Here is an 18,140-nt window from a genome sequence, read left to right as displayed (position 1 = left end):
AATAGGGGGGATCTGTGATGTGCAGGGTGTATTTAACAGCACTCCAGGCACTGTTTTTTTCTTCATGTGTAGATCTTATCAGGAAATCCAGAAAGTGTGCTGGAAGAATGATCTGAAATCTTAAATACACTGGAGACGCTAGTCCAGGATTTTGAGAACTTGAAAGGACTTTCATGAAACCTCTGTGCTTGAAAATTACCTTGAGTTTCATATGCTTTCTAGTTGGACACCTCTGCTCCATAAGCAATTGCCAGGCCAACCTTTCCAAGAATACTCACTGTTTAAATCAAGATTAGATAGATTTTTCTGTGGCTATTAACCCACGATAACTTTTTTTTAAAGAGCATTTAAGACGTAGAATTATGGTCTACAACATTTATGGCTTACATTGCACTTAATTTAAAAATAGGCTTAGGAACTTTGTCTTTCTAAAGAAGAAACCTTCCTCTAATTGAGTAGTAAGGGAGGATCTGTTTTGTCTGCTTCTGTGATAACAGTTAATATTCAGCTACAGTTTTAACCACACTGGATTTATGATGTTGTTGAAATATACATAGGTCTGTGTTACTTCCAGCCTTGTCTGAGCTATGTGTACGTTTCAAGTAGGAGTTCTTAAACTTGTTAAAGTAGCACCTACTTTCAAGTACTTTGTAAAAACAGCAGTTGTATCTTTATTTGCGTTTGTGTAGCAAAAGAAAAAGTAAACTGCTAGACATAATACCGAGAAGATGCACTTCCACGGCACTAACAACGTGTATGTTTGGCTTCGCCCCCCCAAACCTTCGGTGAAACCATGATAATTTAAGTACTTTAAACAATTGTGGAGGATTAAATGCCAACGAAATAAAGGAGTTGTGATAATTATCAGAACCACCAAGGCCCTTTACTTCGGCACCGTAGCAATAAACACGGGAGGAAAGCTCATGTCTTTACTAACAATTGGCTGGGTGAAGGTGTGGGTGTTAACGCCAATGAAATGGGCACCAATGTTTCTAGCGACTTTGGGCAGCGGGTTTTTTTTGGAGGCCAGGCAGCTCGGCTCCTAACACAGACACGGGTCTGCACAAGCCTCAACTTCTGAATTTTAGGGTAAAACAGGAGGTTCAAGGCGGGATATGTGGTAGGCGGTTCGGGAAGGCTGTGCCTTCCTAGCGCCGCAGCCAATGGGGCAAGGAACAGGGCAACATGTGGCCGGGAATTGGGACAAAATGAGGGTGCGTGCTCTGAAACCGAGAGAGGAAAATTCCACAGGTGTATTCCCCAGTGGACTCTCTCCCTCTATTCGCATAAAGCTGCGGGACTCCTCTGTCTCCTGTTTTGGACACAAACCTCTGGCATTTGTGGATTTTCCTAGCGAACACGAATCGCTCTCTCCGGGTTGGCGTATCCCGGCGCGGTTCGGGCACTGCCCGCCCGTGATCCCGCCCCGTGCCCGCCCCTTCCTGCCCGGCCCGCGGGCGGCGGGAAGCGCCGGCAGCCGCCGGCGCCGTCCCATGGAGCCTCGGCTGCTCGCCTGGGTGAGTGGGCCCTCGGCACGGCCCGGAGGCGGGAGGGTGGCGGGGCCGCTGCTCGCCCTGCCGGGATGCTGCGGGGCCGCGGTGTGCCCGCTCCGCAGGGACGCAACGCCGCGGTGTCACCTGGCGGGCACAGCCGTGTGGGGCCGTGCCGGGGCTTCCCTCACGCTGCCCAGCCCCATTTGCCCCGCGGGGCCGAGGCCGGGGCCGGCTGGAGTGAGGCTGGCGTGAGGCTGGCGTTGGGATGCCCGCCTGTGGTTCCCAGCCCCTCGGCTCCTTCTGCGGCTCGCCTGGCTTTGAAGGCTTGTAAATTCTTGGCCAGTTACAGGCTGAAACGGGAGATTGTGAGACATCCTTTAAGAAGAATTGCTCCTGTTAAGTAGTATCACGCTCTAAAGCGCGTATCACCGGCAGTGGCTGTGAGGGAACGCTTGGTGTGCCGGTGCAGCTCCGCTCCTGACATCTCCCCACCTGCCGGCTCTGGGCTGGCCGGGCAGCCCGGTGCTTCTGTGCGAAATGTCGGTGTTTCTGTAGGTACAAAATAGTTATTGTATAGTTTCTGTAGGTACAAAGTGTTTATTGCTGAATAACAGCAGCCCGGTGGTTCTGTGTGAAGTGTCGGTGTTTCTGTAGGTACAAAGTGGTTATTGCTGAATGCGGCCGTTTAACATTCACCAGGTGCTGCATCTTTCGGGGGAGGATAAATTGAGAGCAGGTGGGTGCACAGGTGAGGTCGGGATAGTATTTGCTGGAGATTACCAGCTGTGAGCACTGTGGGTTTGGAGCGTTGCTGTTGCTGCAGTGTGTGGGGTGGTGAAGGTCATGTTATTCCCTTTTTTGTGAATGAAGGTTGAACTGTTGGACATGGAGCTGAAATTGACTAAGAAATTCCCTGACTTGCTACCATGTTGACAATTGCTGCTTTCCACGGTGGGTTTTGTAGCTATAGTTTTGTAGTTCTATATTTATATAATACTTATACACTTAAATAATTAGTACCTGTAATTGCTATATTTTAATTTTGATTTCTTTAATTTAAAATATTTAGTTAATGAGTTTAGTTAATGTTTCTGATTTACTTCTTTAGGTTCCAAAAAAAGGTCTTTCTGTTCTCCTTTTGGAGGTAGCCTGCCAGAAAGCAGTGGCATGAATAAGACCTTAGTGATGAGTGGGAATCATTGGTATTAAAATAAAGGTGTGGTAATCATCCTGATAGAAAGGTTTTCTTCCTTATAAACTGTGAGTCTGCAGTTGAAATTTTATTTAACAGGTTGTATTCCAGCATGCTTTTTGAAATACTGAGGCTGCACAGACACCGCAGTGACAGCAAAGTTAGGACAGTCCTGGTCTGTAATGCTGGGAATCCTGTGTCATATCAGGGGATTTTTAGGAGCAGACTAACCCGTGGTATATCCCAAATATGCTTGTTTGTCCCTGGGAGTATATGTGTGCTTCTTTTGTTGACTTTCATAAAAAGTGTTATTTTTCTGTGTGCTTTCGAAGGGTGCAAACAGCTATGGACAACTTGGTCTTGGTCATAAAGAGGATGTGCTGGTTCCTCAGGCCCTGGAAGATGTTTCCTGCAAGTGTCAAGACATTGCAAGCATTGCTGGAGGAGGGGGACATTCTGCAGTTATCACTGGTAAAAACACTGCTCTTACATGGAGTGTTTGGCTTTTAATCACTTTTTTTGGTGTGTTTCCCTCTTGGTTCAGTGCTGCCACCTCTCTGTGGCTGCTGTGTCTCAACAAGTACAATCTTTAGTTGTAAAACAGCTTCCTCTCCTCCCAGTTAACTCAATATTTGGGGAAATGGGGGAAATGCCTGTTGCTCATATATTGTGTGGTTACTTTGTGGCTGTGTGAGGACGGTTTCTTCAGCTGTTTCTTTCATACAAAGATGCCAAATTTTCTGTATTGAGGATGGGGGGTGGGAAGGAGGAGTCAGAGGTTATTCAATATTAAGAGTGCTAAAGTAAGGACCAGGACATAACATGTGGCCCTTGAAAGGTTGTGCTGTATGCCACAGATAATTATGTAAAGAATGAATACAGACAGATGTGAACAAGATAAAAAAAGCATCTTGGTGTGAGAGGTGCCTGTCTCACCATATGGATTGTGTCCCTTGACAGACCCAGCTCTCCAAAGCTATACTTATTCAGAGATATTTCTGGTGTCTCAGAAACAACTGTTTCTCTTAAGTGTTACTTGATTGCAGTGCCTGAAGTGACACACAATCACTGTCCTTGTTTGTCACAGCATCTCACAGAAGTAGGTTTCTTTTTAGTCTGTGAAGTGGAACACTGTTTGTTTGTTTGTTTTTCTTCCAGGTGCAGGACAACTCTTTGTCTGTGGCCACAACAAAGATGGGCAGCTGGGACTGAATCACACAGAGGACGTACTGCGTTTTACTTTGTGCACTGCCCTGTCTGGCTTTTGTGTGAAACAAGTTGCATGTGGATGGGATTTTACAATCATATTAGTAGGTAAATCTTTCTCTCTAAGAGCTGAGGAAATACCTTGATGTGGAGAACATGCTGGAAATTCCACAACACTATTGCTTGTGTGATGTGAGGGACCTGGATGAGTTTGAGAAGGGGCCCATGGGAACCTCAGGAAATTCAACAAAGCCAAGTGCTGGGGCTGCACCTGGGTCAGGACAGCCCCTGGTACCAGCACAGGCTGGGGATGAGCAGATCCAGAGCAGCCCTGCCCAGCAGGATTTGGGGTGCTGTGGGTGAGAGCTGGACATGGCCCAGCCATGGCTCTCCCAGCCCAGAGAGCCAAACGTGTCCTGGGCTGCACCCAGAGCCCCTGGGCAGCAGGGCAGGGAGGGAATCCTGCCCCTCTGCTCTGCTCAGAGCCCACCTGCGGCTGCATCAGCTCTGGGGCCCAGCACAGCAAGGACAGGGACCTGCTGGGGGCAGCCCAGAGGAGGCCACCAAGATGATCAGGGGGATGGGGCACCTCTCCTGTGAGGAAAGGCTGAGAGAGTTGGGGCTGCTCAGCCTGGAGAAGGTCCTAACCCTGGACAAATTCTCATAACCTTATATGGAATTTGGTTTAGCAATGATTCAGGTTTTAGCCATTCTCTGAAACCTGACATGTTTGAAAGATGGCTTTCACTTTATAGTAAATATTACCGATGATCACATTCAAAAATTCTCTCAAGAGTAATGGATTCAGAACTTGTTTGCAGCTCATTGTCAAATACCCAGTCATGACATCCATAATCAATCTTAGTAATACCTTGACTAGTTCCATCCACATGATAAATCTCTCTGACATCACTGGAGCAGATTGAATAGTAAGGTACTACCTACATTGATTAAAATGGCATAACTCAGGCCATGGTGTTCTGTATTTTGCACATCAGACATAGATTTAGTAAAGGAACTACCACCCCTGTAATTATTGTATAGTGCATTGTGGTCAGAAAGCAGCACAGCCCAATCATAAACTAAAGGCTGCACTTGCCCTGGGACATCTGTGATAGGAGTGACCTTTCAGAACCTTAACGGAGCCACAGGAAAGCTGCAGAGGAACTTTTTGCAGAGGTTTGTAGTGATAGGACAAAGGGTGAAGGCTTTAAACTGAAAAAGGACAGGTTTAGATTAGTTATTAGGCAGAATTTCTTTCCTGGGAGGGTGGTGAGGCACTGGTACGGGTTGCCTGAGAAGCTGTGGAGGAGTGGATGTCCCATCCCTGGCAATGTTCAAGGCCAGGTTGGATGGGGGTCTCAGCAGCCTGGGATAGTGGAAGATGTTCCTGCCCATGGCAGGGGCTTGGAGCTGGAAGATCATTAGGTCCCTCCCAACACAAACTGTTTTGTGACTCTGCCTGCTGGCACTCACAGATTTTAAGCGTTGCAAGCTAAATCACCCTCTGTTCCTTGTGTCCCAGTGAACTTGAGACCTTTTCTGGACATGGTGTGTAAGACCAGAAGCCTTTGGCCTCAGGGGCTTTGTAAAGGGACATGTTAAGTCATTTCTTGAGCTGCTTGGCTGTGTTATTGTGCTTGTTATAATGTTACAGTGCTATTGCTCCTGGCTTTATTGATTCTGCTCTAACACTTCATTTTTGCAGGATCTGGCCTTGTGCTGTCCTGTGGGTCAAACTCTTTTGGACAGCTGGGACTTCCTCAAATTTCAGGCCCATGCTTGATTCCACAAAAGATTGAGGTAAAGATTTAGAAGGTGTTGTGCTTTTATATTGCTTCCAGCAGCTTACAGAGGTCATCTGACCTCAATGGGCTTTAAGCCAGACTCTTCAACTAATTTTTTATAGTGCCTATCTGCTACAGATGAGCTTACAAAGTAAAGGCCCAAGGTGAATTGAAGTGCTGAGACTGCTTTTCTTGTATGGAAAAGTTTCCCACTTTTAACAGAACGTTGATTCTTTCGCTTCTCAGACAAGAAATTAGCATCATGGCTCATGTCAGATGCTCCTGTGTTGCTTTTTTAATGTAGGAAAAAGAGGATGGCTGATCCGTTAGGTGACCTCTAGTGAGTAGGAGTTAGTTCACTTGATGTTCCTGTGCCCTTGATGTTTCCTGAGAACATCCATTGCAGAATGGTGCCTTAAAATTGGATGGTATTGACAGGGCTGATGTGAATCTGTCATCCCTCACCATACAAACTGTTCATGCTGAATATTTGCTCTTTGGGTTGGTATCCCTTAAATTCTTGGGCTTAATGCCACCTATTTTAAATACACCTGCTGCTTTTCCACCAAGGATAGATATCCAAAGGGTTTGCAAAATCTTGTAAGAGCAAGACAGGATGGGATGGGAGGTAACAGAAGAGGGAGACTTCTATGTGATTCCCAAGATCTGTTACAGTGGAGGGAAACTTTCAGGTTTTTCTCCAGTTGAAAACAAAAGTTCCATCAGTAACTTGGCAAGACTGAACAGCTTAATGCAATATAGTACTGCCTGTCACCAATATTTATGTGGAGGTTTTGGTGTAATTCTTGAGGAACACTGAGTTAAAATTAAGAAATAAACATTTTTGTATGGCCAACATTTCTTCTTTCATGTGAATATTTTGACTGTGGTTTTTAATTTATTGCCACAATGCTGTGCGTCCAGTTGCTTTGCAGATTTATTTTTTTATCTCTTGAAAATGTTCCCACTACCTTTTACTGGTCAAAATGTACTTTGTGATACAAAATGTTGATATGTATTAGGACATGCAGGCTGGAATTGAGGGCACTATTTTCTTAGTGTTCCATTTCTGTTTGGCCTATTTTCTTTTTAGAGGCATTAAATGCAAAAAGCAACTAAATGATAATTTTCTTTCAATTGCCTAGTCTCTCAAAGAGAAGGTGGTGAGTGTTGCTGCAGGACTGAGACATGCCCTTGCTGCTACAGGTGAGTATGTTATAATTTTAATATTTTAAAATAATCTGAAAATTTATCTGAAAAGATACATAATCTTTGCAGTAACAAATGAAATGGGATTTTAAAGGCTTGGAGGAGGAGAGGGAGGAAAAGAGAATGGAATTTAATAACTTTATTTTAAATAAAAGAGGATGAAAACTAATCTATTTATTTTAACTATCACAGGGAAAAATAGACCTCAAAGTCATGGACTGTAAGATTTTGGGACAAATTAACGTGAATAATAAACACTCTAGAAGCATCTTCCTGGAAAATCATGGGGAAAAACTTTTACCAAGAGTTCAGAGTGGTGGTTTAATAACAAGTTAATTTTCTGATGGATGGAAAAGATACTGATTTCTTTTTGCTTATTCTGAAACAATACATAAAAGGAGGTTTTTCAGGAAAGAGGACTCTGCTCAATCAAAGTATCTTAGGATTTGAACTCATTATAGTAGGAAAAGTAACTTCAGTTTGTATAAGATGCTTCAAAATGGAACTGCACATGAATTGTGGCTTTTTAAATGATGTGATTGAAATTGACACCTGAAAAATCACAGGAATGAAACTAAATATTTCTCCTGCTGTTATTAGATACTCTCAGTTTGTTGATGGTGTAACAGTAGAAATCAAACTCTCCCTTTTAGCATGGTTGTGTTAAAACTGAGGAAAAACAAACTGTACCTGCTCTTGTATTTGGTTTAGCTTTTTGGGAACTTCAGTATGGATTCCAGGTAGTGGAGCTGAAGGTGCACAGGAGATGCTTGGAAGAACAGTGGGATCTCTGGTGCTTGTATAATATAGGAATTGAGATTCCCTGTGCTGCACAAACAAATTGGTATCAAGAGGGGGAAAGGGAAGAAAAAGTACAAGAACTTTGTGTCCATTCCTGAGGTACTGCAAGCACAGGATTTCTCTTACTGAGTCTCCAGTAGCTTCCCACCTTTTTACTTTTCTTACCTGCATACTGAGACTACAGCTGTTTGTTGCTTGATGGCTTCACCAGGGTTATCTGAATGTTTTTTTGGCATAAAGGTCTTCTGAAGTGTCATTTGAATTGGTGAAAATGACTTGAATGAAATAATTTTGAACTTTCACATGTTCATTATTGTGTGAGGTGATTTTTGTTGGTGGCTGATGGGTTTTAATCTCTTTTATTTGTGTTTACTCTGAAAAGACAGCGGTTTGGTGCTGCAGTGGGGGACTGGGATGGCATCTCAGGCAAGGCGTGCAAGCCAAGGCAAAGCCCTCCCTGTGTTCCTGACAGCCAAGGAGCCCTGTGAAGTGGCAGGTAACCCAGGAATCTGCTTCCTTTGTGTGGGTGGATAGAGCAGAAATTTAATTTGGAGTGGTACATATCTTCCTTTCTGCAAAGCCACGTGGTACTGTAAACATGGAGTGGAGTACCTGAGGGATAGAATGGTCACAGAAAATTGTGATCTGTGGGGAACATGAGAGTCCTGCCATGTGTGTGGCCCAAGGACAGAGCCTTTTGTTATAAAAGTCATCTCCATCCTGTTACACTTGTATGTATGTTTGTGTGTGAATTGATGCCTGCTGTAGAAATTTTATCCTACCATGTTTTTTCCAGGACTGGAAGATGTAAAGGTGAAGGCAGTTGCTGCAGGCTCCTGTCATTCCGTGTCCCTCACAGGTAGGCCTCAGGTGCACAGGTGAAAGCCCTCATCTCACCCTTCTAAGGTTTCTCTGCTTTTGAAAAGTTGTCAATTTTGGTAAAACTGCTGAAAATTGATCTGGCCTGGTTAGTGCTGGTAATTGTTCTGTAATACTTTTGCACTCTGAGAACTTTCCTTTTGTTTTAAGAGCTGGATTCGTGTTTCGGGTTCTCTGAGTTTTGTGGGTTTTTCTTGGGGTCAGGCCTTAGCCCTTTTGTCCTTCAGGGGCTGGGCTCTTAATGGCTGGAAAGTCTGAAAGGATTTGTAATTCTCTGGAGCTGCAGCAGGATGCCCTCCTGGGTATGGTTACTGCTGGAGCCAGTGCAGCCTTTGCCCAGGGAGAAGAGCTGTGCTGGGTGGCTGTGCCAGGAAAGGCAGCAGCAGGGTAGCCCCAGCAGCGTGAGCTGATGCCTGTGCATGGGGCAGTGCAGGGCTGTGAGCAGGCCTGGAGCTCTCTGAGGTGTCTTGGGCTCCACTGTGACAGTGTGCACATCTCTGGTGTAAGAGCACAAAGCTTATTTGAAGAGTAGGAAGCTGCTTTAATTGCTCAGGCACTTCCATAATGTCTGCCATTCGTTCTTTGATCCTTGGGCTGTGCTCCCATGCTGGAGTACTGAGTATCCAGTAATGAAAGTCTAATAAAGATTTCTTTTTATTTTGACAGATTGGGAGAAGGGGAAACAGAATAGCTTTCATGCTGAAATCTTACAGTTTTGAAGTGTGTAAAATATATTGAACCTTATAAAGACAAGTCTTTGCCAAACTTCACAGGAACAAGTTCTTAGCAAATCTGTAGCCATCTGGTACCTCTGTCATCATTAAAGGAGCACTGGAGTATTTGCTTCTGCAGATCCATAGAGATTTAGTTGTATGGGGAGATGTTCCAAGATGTAAATTGTATTGAATTCAAAGATGCAAAGTGTATGCAAGATTAGTGAAGACAAACTGTAAGAACAAATAAAATCTACTTTAGATAATTGGCAGTCTCTATTTAGACAGTGAGCAGATTATTCTTTCATGCTTTTGCTTTTGATTCAAGAGAGCGGTCTATTTGGCAGCAGTGGGACCAAGACTGAAAAAATAATGCCAAATACTTTTATAATGTGATATTGTTGCTGCCCTGCAAGATAGTTCTTATTTAAATATTTTGTATTTTAAAGATGCTTGATATAATAAAAATACTGCTGCAGGGTGTGTTTTATTTAAATGGGCCCTTTTTTCTAGGAATCCTTTGCACTGTGGTGCAGTTTTCTTTGCTTCTGTTCCATGAGTCACCTGCTGGTGGGACATCAAATGCTTGCAGCCAGGCAGGTTTGGGACACAACTGTTGATGTGGGTTCTCACAGACATGGGTGAGGGTTCCTTGGAAAAAAGGATGGTAGAGTCTGCTGGTGTCCAAACTGGCCTGAACCCTCCAGGGGTGAGAATATGGTGCTAAGTCTAAGTCTAGTGTCTCAGTTTTTGCTCAGACCTGCTCAAGATATAAGGTAAGGGTTGAGCATGTGACTTTTCCCGGGATAAAGCAAATACACCACCTGTAAAAGGAGGTGACAGAGGCAATGCATGTTAATGTGGAATATGAATGGCCACAGTGTTTCTTTGTGTTTCTGTCACTCTTTTCTTTTCCTCTCCAGGTGTGTGTACTTCATGCTGGGAAGGAATTTATCAATTTTAGTGGACAGTTCAAATATTTGAATGAAACAATTGCTTGACTTGTTTTTCCTTTTTATTTCAGTTGTGTTGGTTTAAAGAGGAACATGAGGAGTCCTGCAGATGACTGTCAGTACTGGCTTCTCCTCCCACTCCTTGCCAATTTTTCACCAGCAGTAGTATAGTGGAATTCTCCTGGCCTACTCTATTGCTGTTATTAAATATTCTGTAGCCTAAGTTTTACTTTTTTTTTTTTTCTTCTTTTCCTTCTGAAAAATTTACTTCTGTCATGGTGCTTGTAATGAGTTCAGTGCTGGCCTGAGACATCCTGATGCCTTGAATGTTGTGGAGGTGTGCTCCAAACAATTCCATGTTGGAACTTACATGGCTTCCAGTCTTTCTGGGCCCATAATAATGTGCAAGATCAGGTGTGCAAAATATATTTCTTACACTTTCAGCTTGTGCAGCTGGCAAAGGCTTCAGGGAGGCCTGACAGTTCATGTTGTCAAGTGGTTTTTGTGGGTTTTTTTTCCACTGTGGAGGCCTAGGAGCTGGGAAGAATGGTTCTGTCCTGAAAAGATGGAACTAATGATATGTCATGTCTGCAGAAGGACTCCTCTGGGCAGTCACTGTGTCAGTGTCCATTGGTTGTTAGGCTGTGAGCAACTCCAGCTTGCATTGATGTAAAGGACTGTGGGCATTTCTGTGAAAAGATTTATTCCTGTTTGGAATCCTGGAGTGTGCATTTGAACAAATACCTGTTTTAGAAAAGAGATGTGGAATGCAAGTGACCACTTATAGAAGTCTCTCAGGTGTTGTCTGGTGTGATTTTGAGGCACAATAATATTTTGATTTTGCCTTGTGATGGGTGGTGCCTGCTTCAGTTGTGTGTTCAGAGCTGCATGTCCAAGTCCTTTAGGAAGTGACTGTTCAAGGTGAGCCATGGAGCACTGGACTGTCCTTGCTTTGGGGGATTTACTGAATTTGCTGAAGCTGGAGGAGGCAGAATTGGTATGAGCAGAGCTATGAGTCTGGCTCTTGTAGAGAGGCTGGGAGACTGTAAAGCAGAGCAAGAGCAGCCAGCCAGGCTTTGAATTATTTGCTGCAGTCCAGAAAGTTATTTACTGGATGTAATCAAAGCTTTGGAGTGGAAATAATAGCTGGTCTGCAAGGACAGGCTGGACAGAGAGAGACTGCTCACTGAATGTCTCCAAGATGCTTTGATTTTCTTTTACTCAGAGAAGTTGACTGCTGTGGTTAATTTTTTAATAAAAATTAGTCTTTGTTATAAACATCTAGGCTGTTTGACCTGAAAGGGCTCTCACTGCTTCAGGGAGTCTGTGTAGCCCTCAGAAAATAGGCTGTGCTGTTAAGGCCCTTGCAAATATTTCTCATAACCCAGTTACAATGGTAAAGAGTGGTAGGAAAATGCATACAGTGAGAATATAAATTGAATTAAATGTTCTTTCCTCAGCATCACTGAACTGAGACTGTATCTGATGGTATTAAATCTGTATCCCATTAAACAGATTTTTCTTCTCTGTCGGTTGCAGATGAAGGACATCTGTATGTCTGGGGCAGCAACAAACACGGGCAGCTGGTGAGCAGGAACATCTTTCTTGCTGAGCCTAAGAAGATTGACACTCAGTGCTTCTCACATGAAAGGATTGGAGCAGTCTGGAGTGGCTGGACCCACCTGGTGGCACAGACAGGTAGGATATTTAAAAAGCAGTAACATATGGCACCCTAACAGCAGATTGTAAGCTGTCTTTGTTTCAGGCAAGCAGTGTTCTTTCTCACTGGTAGTGGCTGGACACACAGTGTAGCAGTATCACCCGAGTTCAGTTGTCTTTTGAAAAATGATGAGGGCAGAAATCCTTTGGATGCTCTTTTAGTAGGGCATTAAGGGGAAAGAGAAGAATATATTCATAAGAAAATCAGTAAACTAAAATAAGCTAGCTGAAAATATTTCTAAAAGACAGGTAAAAAGAGGCCTCATTACACTTGAAGAGCATTCCCTGAAGATGGAAATGAAGGCAGATTTCATGTTGAAGCTGCACTTTCCTGGAAGTCTTTGTGATGAGGACAGTGTGAAAGCTGCCACATATGGAGGGCTGTGGGATTAGAGTCTTACCTAGGAGGAGAGGAGGGTTATGTAACAGTGACATTCATGTGTAAAGGGATGGTTGAGCTGATGAAGCTCATCCAACTATGAAGCACAAAGGCAGGGGGGAAAGGTAGATGAGATGGAAAGGCAGGACAGACATTTGAAGCTATTTTGTGTTTGTGTTCTTTGCTTCTCCTGTTGCACAGTGTGTGGTGCCATAGCTAAGGCGAACAAGAGTGTGGAAGTCTTCCACAGAGGAAAAGGAACTGCCAGAGCTGTGATGTGTGACTGGAAAAACAAATTGGTTGTTTTCTGTTTCATTGTTTGATATCAAAGTATGTGAGAGAAGCATGTACAAATCTACAAAATAGTTCTTTTAGCTATTTATAAGAAATGTCTGAACTCTGATTTTTAGAGGATGTTATACTGAAAATTTGAAAGCTGCAATCAGTGCTATGAGCTGCTTGGAAACTTTTCAGGTGGAGTGAAAGAATTTATCTCAAAATCTGTAGTTCTTGAATTAAGTGCTTGATGTCATCCTCATTGCAACAGAAATGGAAGAAAGAAGCCATTTGTCAGGATAATCTGATTTTTAAAGAGTGAGTCTTGACAACTTGGTTTGCTTTCCTTCACTATTTCTTAATAGAGCATGCCCACTAAATAAAATTTCCCCAGAGTTTCAGTAACTTCAATGTTTCAGTTACTTGATATTTATCTGTGGGTATTACAGACATGGAATATATTCAGCAAGTGTTTTTATACAACAAGAAGTGTGTCAAGGGACTCGCAGGGCTGTTTTGCTGATGAATGTTTAAAAAGAATTTATATAAAAATAGGCTGACTTTCTACATCTGCATTAAAAAACTGGCCAAGTGATGCAGTGACACAAGTTTTTGCTGAAACTGTATTTTATGTATTTAGAATTTTAAATCTCTTTGAAGAGCAATGGACCTGAACCTAAATCATCTGGAATAAAATTTTGAATGGGCTTTGGCAGCCTCCAGACACCAATCAGGATCCCATGGGAATTTCAAGGGTTGTTCAGCTACTAGATATAGTGTGAACTAGAGCACTTAACTCTTTCTGGAAAATCATTTGCTGCATTAAACTTGCAGCTGAATAATGGAGAAATGCAGCCCACTTGAGAGCTGTCCCCTGCATGCAGTTGTTCCCACCAGTATTTTTACCTCCTTCTAGCAAAGGAGGAAATGTTGCTTCAGTTTCCTGGTGCTGCAGTCATAAACCAATGATCCCCAAACATTATGGACCAGTAAAGTATTTTTTGAGCATGCAGCCTCCAATATATTTACACTTATTTATTTATAAATTACATAATGCTGTAATATGCAAACTATAACATATGTACAATAGAAATTTTACAAAGGACGAGATAAACACTACTTAAAGTATTATTTTATTGACTTAAATAATGAAAACCGTTAATAATTTATTAATAATTAAAATATTTATATGTCATTTTCATCCTGCCCTCCAGTGGATTGTCTTGTAAATACCTAGGGCTGCATGCACTTCACTTTAGAGATACTGATACAAACATTTCCTGCTTGCTTTACTCTGGGGGAGTTCCCCAGTTAGTGGAAAGGAGGCAAAATAGAGTGATTTTTGGAAACACAGGAAAATGGAAAGAAAGGAATATTGTAGTATGATGCTTGTCTGCTCATTGCGGAAAGACTCATACTTTGGAAAGACATTGCAGTGTACAAGGATTTTGCTGCATGAAAGAATGAGTAAGATTTTTCTAGTTAATAATCCCACCACAATGCAAATTTTGGTAGTTTAAAGTTTGTTACTGTATCTGAATTGTCATCTAATGTTTGCCACAGAAGGTAGTTGAATTTTAAGAGGCTCTTACAAATACTCAGAGTTCTGTTTGATTTTTTTTTTTCCCAGAACATTAATCCTGGTCAGAGCAGTAATAATGAAAAACTTGTTATTGCAGCTGTCTTGGCAGTAACTAAGAACTCTTCTCATTGGAAAGACACAGGAAGGAACTGGGTGGATAAACACTGGACACACAATTCATAAATTCACAAATTCTGCCATTTCAAAATGACATTTTAATCTTTGTCTGCCAGGTGAGCAGTCCTTGGCTGCAGAACTAATGGAAGAGGGAAAAGTAAATGAGAGTGATGTTGTTAAAAGCAACCATCTGGGGGAATAGTTGCCAGTTCCATGGCTGCAGTGGTTTGACAATTTTAAAGTGAGTCCAAGCAAGTTATCAAGTTTGTTATCAGAAAAAAGGAACACAGCATAAATATTTTTGTCTTCTGTCTTTCCCTCTTATGTAAGCTGGCCTGTTTTAAGACTTGCTTTGTTTTTCCTTCATGCTGCTGGCAAAATTTTGTACTGTAGCATAAAGCAAAACGCAGAACTCATTTTAATTCCTTCCCCATTCTCTCTTTACAAGGGATTTTAATTGCACCTGAAATCACTTTAATACCTGCATCTCTTTCATAAACTATGTTCTACCTCATTCAGCAGAGGTTTCCTGTAATTTCTTTTTAGAGTTTGATCAACTCTTTTTTCATTTGCTGTTGTTTATGTCATAAAGCAGTTTGGATTCAAGACATTAATTCCTGAGAAATTAATTCCTTGACTTAAAGGTGTTAAGGAGTATTTTCACAAGAAGTTGTGTTTTTAATACTTACCTTTAATTGATCCTCATCAGCTTCAATTCCTTATTCTTTTTATTGTAGAGGTATCTTTTGGGGCTATTTCCATTGCATGCACTCCTACTGTGAAATAACTCACAGAACACTTCAAGAAGATGAGTGCTTTCTTTTCCTGCCTTGATTACTGTTTTCTACAGAGGAGGGAAGCACAGTTAGACTTCATGGCACCAGCAGCTCTCTTTCAAAGTAAGTTATATTATTCTGATAGTAGAGGTGGTCCTAGTTGATGATGGTTGGTCCAAAAATATAAAAGTTGAGAATCCCTGACTGCTCTTTGATCAGGTCTCTGATGATGATGATTAACTTGCTGGTGCCTTTGGTTTATTTTCTGTTTTCTGTGTGAATGCTTGGCTCGAGTGACTCTCAGGAATGCTTTTCATTGATGGCAGGGCAGTGCTGTTGCTGCTCCATGTGAAAGACAGAACCAGGTGCATTCTTGTGGCCTTGGACTCCAAGTACCAGTGCTGTTCTCTGTACAGGGATGGCTTCCTGTCCAGCACTCTGCTTAATGGCACAAGGAGCACCACTGCAGTGTAGGTGATACTGGTTTGGAATAATGAGCAGCTGTCTTGCATTGCTCTCCTTAACAATGTCAGCTTTAATTTGTGGTCCCTCTCGTGTTAATGCAAATACTTTGAGGGTAACTGCTGAAGGAGAGGTTATTGCTTAGGTCATTTAAAAGAGAGCTAAGCTGTGGCCTGTAATGTGGAAGATGTAAATTAGTCTACTTTGGGGAATGATAGAACCAGTCTGACTTGAAGGCAAACCTAAATATAGCAAAAGAGGTATTTTAAAGACTTTGAGGTGAATCATCAACTTCCATTCAAAACAAGATATTTTATTTTTAACTGGGAAGCCTAATAAATAACCTTCCTTAATCTGGCCTGCTTTATTATCTATATATTCTCCTGAATACATTCCCTAATCTATTTGTCACATAGTGTCACATGAAGTTGTGCTTTGTTTGAGCTCAGATAAAGAATTCCAAGCTCTTTCACTCAGAAAGTTACACTATTTAAACTGCATTTTTGAAGTTTCTGCTGCCTGTGCAAAACTGCCTACAGCTAAAAAATCTTGGAAGAACAAAATGCTGTGACATAGTCTGTATAATATTCTAAATCCTCATTCCAAATGTGCATCTGAATTTGTGCATCTTTGAATGTCCCTTGATGTCCTGTCATTTAGGCCACACAAAACCACTCTGAAGGGGTCTGACATGTTAGTGACCTACACAGTAAAATAGAAACCATCTCCTGCTTTTTTTCTGAAGCAAATGACAGCACATCCCTCCGAGCACCGAGAGCAGAGTGAGAGGACATTTCTAATGATCTTGTTTGAGTCATTAACCTTTAGCATTTGAGTCTTTCACAGAGGCTGTAGCTGCAGCTCTAGGTGCCTTTTCTGATGGCAGTCACAAGGTAAAGCTGCTGGGCTTTGCTGGCAAGTTGTGCAGCTGCAGGGAGGTGAAGGGGAAGGACGTGTCTGGCACCCGAGCAGCACAGCCTCAGCCCACTAGAGGTCCTTTCCAGTTTGCTCTTGAATCCAGGCTCTGCAGCCTTCCTCTGGAAAGCAAACTGTCTCTGCCTTGAGATTTTCAGCAGCTCCCTAGGACAGCAAATACTTCGTTGTGCGTATATATATCTCATATATATATTTTAGTTTTAATGCTTGTCTCTCTTTAGACACAGCAGCCAGGAGTTTGAAATTGGAGCCCTACATGAGGGAGCTGTATTTCATTGGAAGGATGCTGGGTTTTGGGAATACAGGTGATAAATACTAAAAAATAGCTTAATCAAAACCTCCTGATTGATAGGTACTCCTGAGCTTCTTTGAAGCATAACTGGAGTTCAAGAAATGAGTGTTCAAAGAAGAAAAGCCTTTGTCCATCTGCTTGGGGGGTCAATTTTGAAGCTTCAGGGCCTATCTTGAAGTTTCTGCATTTCATTATAAAGTGTAGACCACGGCAAGAGGAGAGAAAGAAATGCACAAACTTGGGGACCAAAATTCAGATGTGAACACTGGGAACTGTGGGAAATTTAGTGTGCAATAACAGGATGAAAGATTCTAGATGCATATGGAAATTTCCTTGTTTTCTGTGTTGTCTTCAGAGCTGTCTTCTCGTTCTGTCACACATTCATCTCATTGGTGTTCAACTTCCACAGTGATTATTTTAAAATTTTGTTCTAGATAGCTGTAAATACCTAGAAGATGTTGGCATTTTTCTTTGGCTTCATGGGCTGGCATCATTACTTGGCTTTATTTTTAAATTTAAAAAGTTAACAGTGTGTGTGTCTGTGTGTTTGCTTTGTGATTCTACACTCCTATTCTTGCTTTCCCTGCTGGGAGTTACTTCTACATGGTTTTGATAAAAGTCTTGAAGAAATTAATTCAGTGGTTTGGTCACTGACGAGGAAGTTGGGTAAAATGGGAGCTGAAGGTACATTCTGAAGGGTTATTATCAAGTGTTGAGAGTTGTTTATATGCAAAGATTTGCCACAGAATCTTCCTAACATCATCTTTGAGTAATTGAGTTGTTTCTTCAGTCACCAGCCCTCTTTTACCTCTCCTTGTTACTAGGAACTTCCAGTTGTATGGTAAATAGCTGTGCATGCCATCTTATATCATTTCTGTGTGAAAAGAGAGGTTGTCAGGAAGATGCTGAACTGTCACTAAGTGTGATTGAAGGTACTCATTGTAAAATGGAAACATCAGTGATCGGCATTAAGGACACAGAAACTTACCTCAGTATTTGAAATTCCCTTTGTGAGCTGTGACATTGCATTGGCACATGGAGATTCAGATGGCCTGGGAAGAGTAGGATTTAAATGGATTTTTGTGAAATTTAGCTCATGAGTAGAAATGAGCTCAACAGAAGGAAAACAACTATCAAAATTTTCCAATCTGTTCTGCTCCTCTTACGTGTGGAGCAGCCCACAGAGTGCCCTTCGCAGAGCAGAAGGGGAAGGTAAGGTAAGTAAGGCTGGTTTGTCTTGGACCTTTTGCTGGATCTGCCTTGGGTCTTCTGGCTATGGCTTCCGCTCATGGAAGGGCCTGCTCCTTCCTTGGAACAGGCTGCCCAGGGAAGTGGTGGAGTCAGCATCCCTGGAAGTATTAAAAAACC

General features: G+C 42.3%; 1 protein-coding gene across 5 annotated transcripts in view; it reads left to right on the top strand.

The window, feature by feature from the left end:
* Window positions 1-1,443: 1,443 nt before the first annotated feature.
* Window positions 1,444-18,140, top strand: part of SERGEF (secretion regulating guanine nucleotide exchange factor) — a 142,246-nt gene continuing 125,549 nt past the window's right edge. For all 5 annotated transcript variants that reach the window (XR_008482990.1, XR_008482991.1, XM_054275615.1 and 2 more), the window contains exons 1-8: window positions 1,444-1,517; window positions 3,018-3,156; window positions 3,844-3,999; window positions 5,600-5,694; window positions 6,824-6,884; window positions 8,071-8,184; window positions 8,485-8,547; window positions 11,773-11,931. Coding sequence is in view for 3 of the 5 variants with exons in the window: in XM_054275615.1 (XP_054131590.1) it covers window positions 1,494-1,517; window positions 3,018-3,156; window positions 3,844-3,999; window positions 5,600-5,694; window positions 6,824-6,884; window positions 8,071-8,184; window positions 8,485-8,547; window positions 11,773-11,931 (811 nt within the window). In the remaining 2 variants the exon portion in view is untranslated. The remainder of the gene's footprint in view (window positions 1,518-3,017; window positions 3,157-3,843; window positions 4,000-5,599; window positions 5,695-6,823; window positions 6,885-8,070; window positions 8,185-8,484; window positions 8,548-11,772; window positions 11,932-18,140) is intronic.

Source organism: Melozone crissalis, unplaced genomic scaffold (genome assembly GCF_028551555.1).
Source record: "Melozone crissalis strain CALT ecotype California unplaced genomic scaffold, PUWL_Pcris_2 ptg000018l_1, whole genome shotgun sequence".
NCBI lineage: Eukaryota > Metazoa > Chordata > Aves > Passeriformes > Passerellidae > Melozone > Melozone crissalis.
The sequence above is the reverse complement of the archived record's forward strand: the minus strand, read 5'-3'. Positions and strand labels throughout refer to the sequence as shown.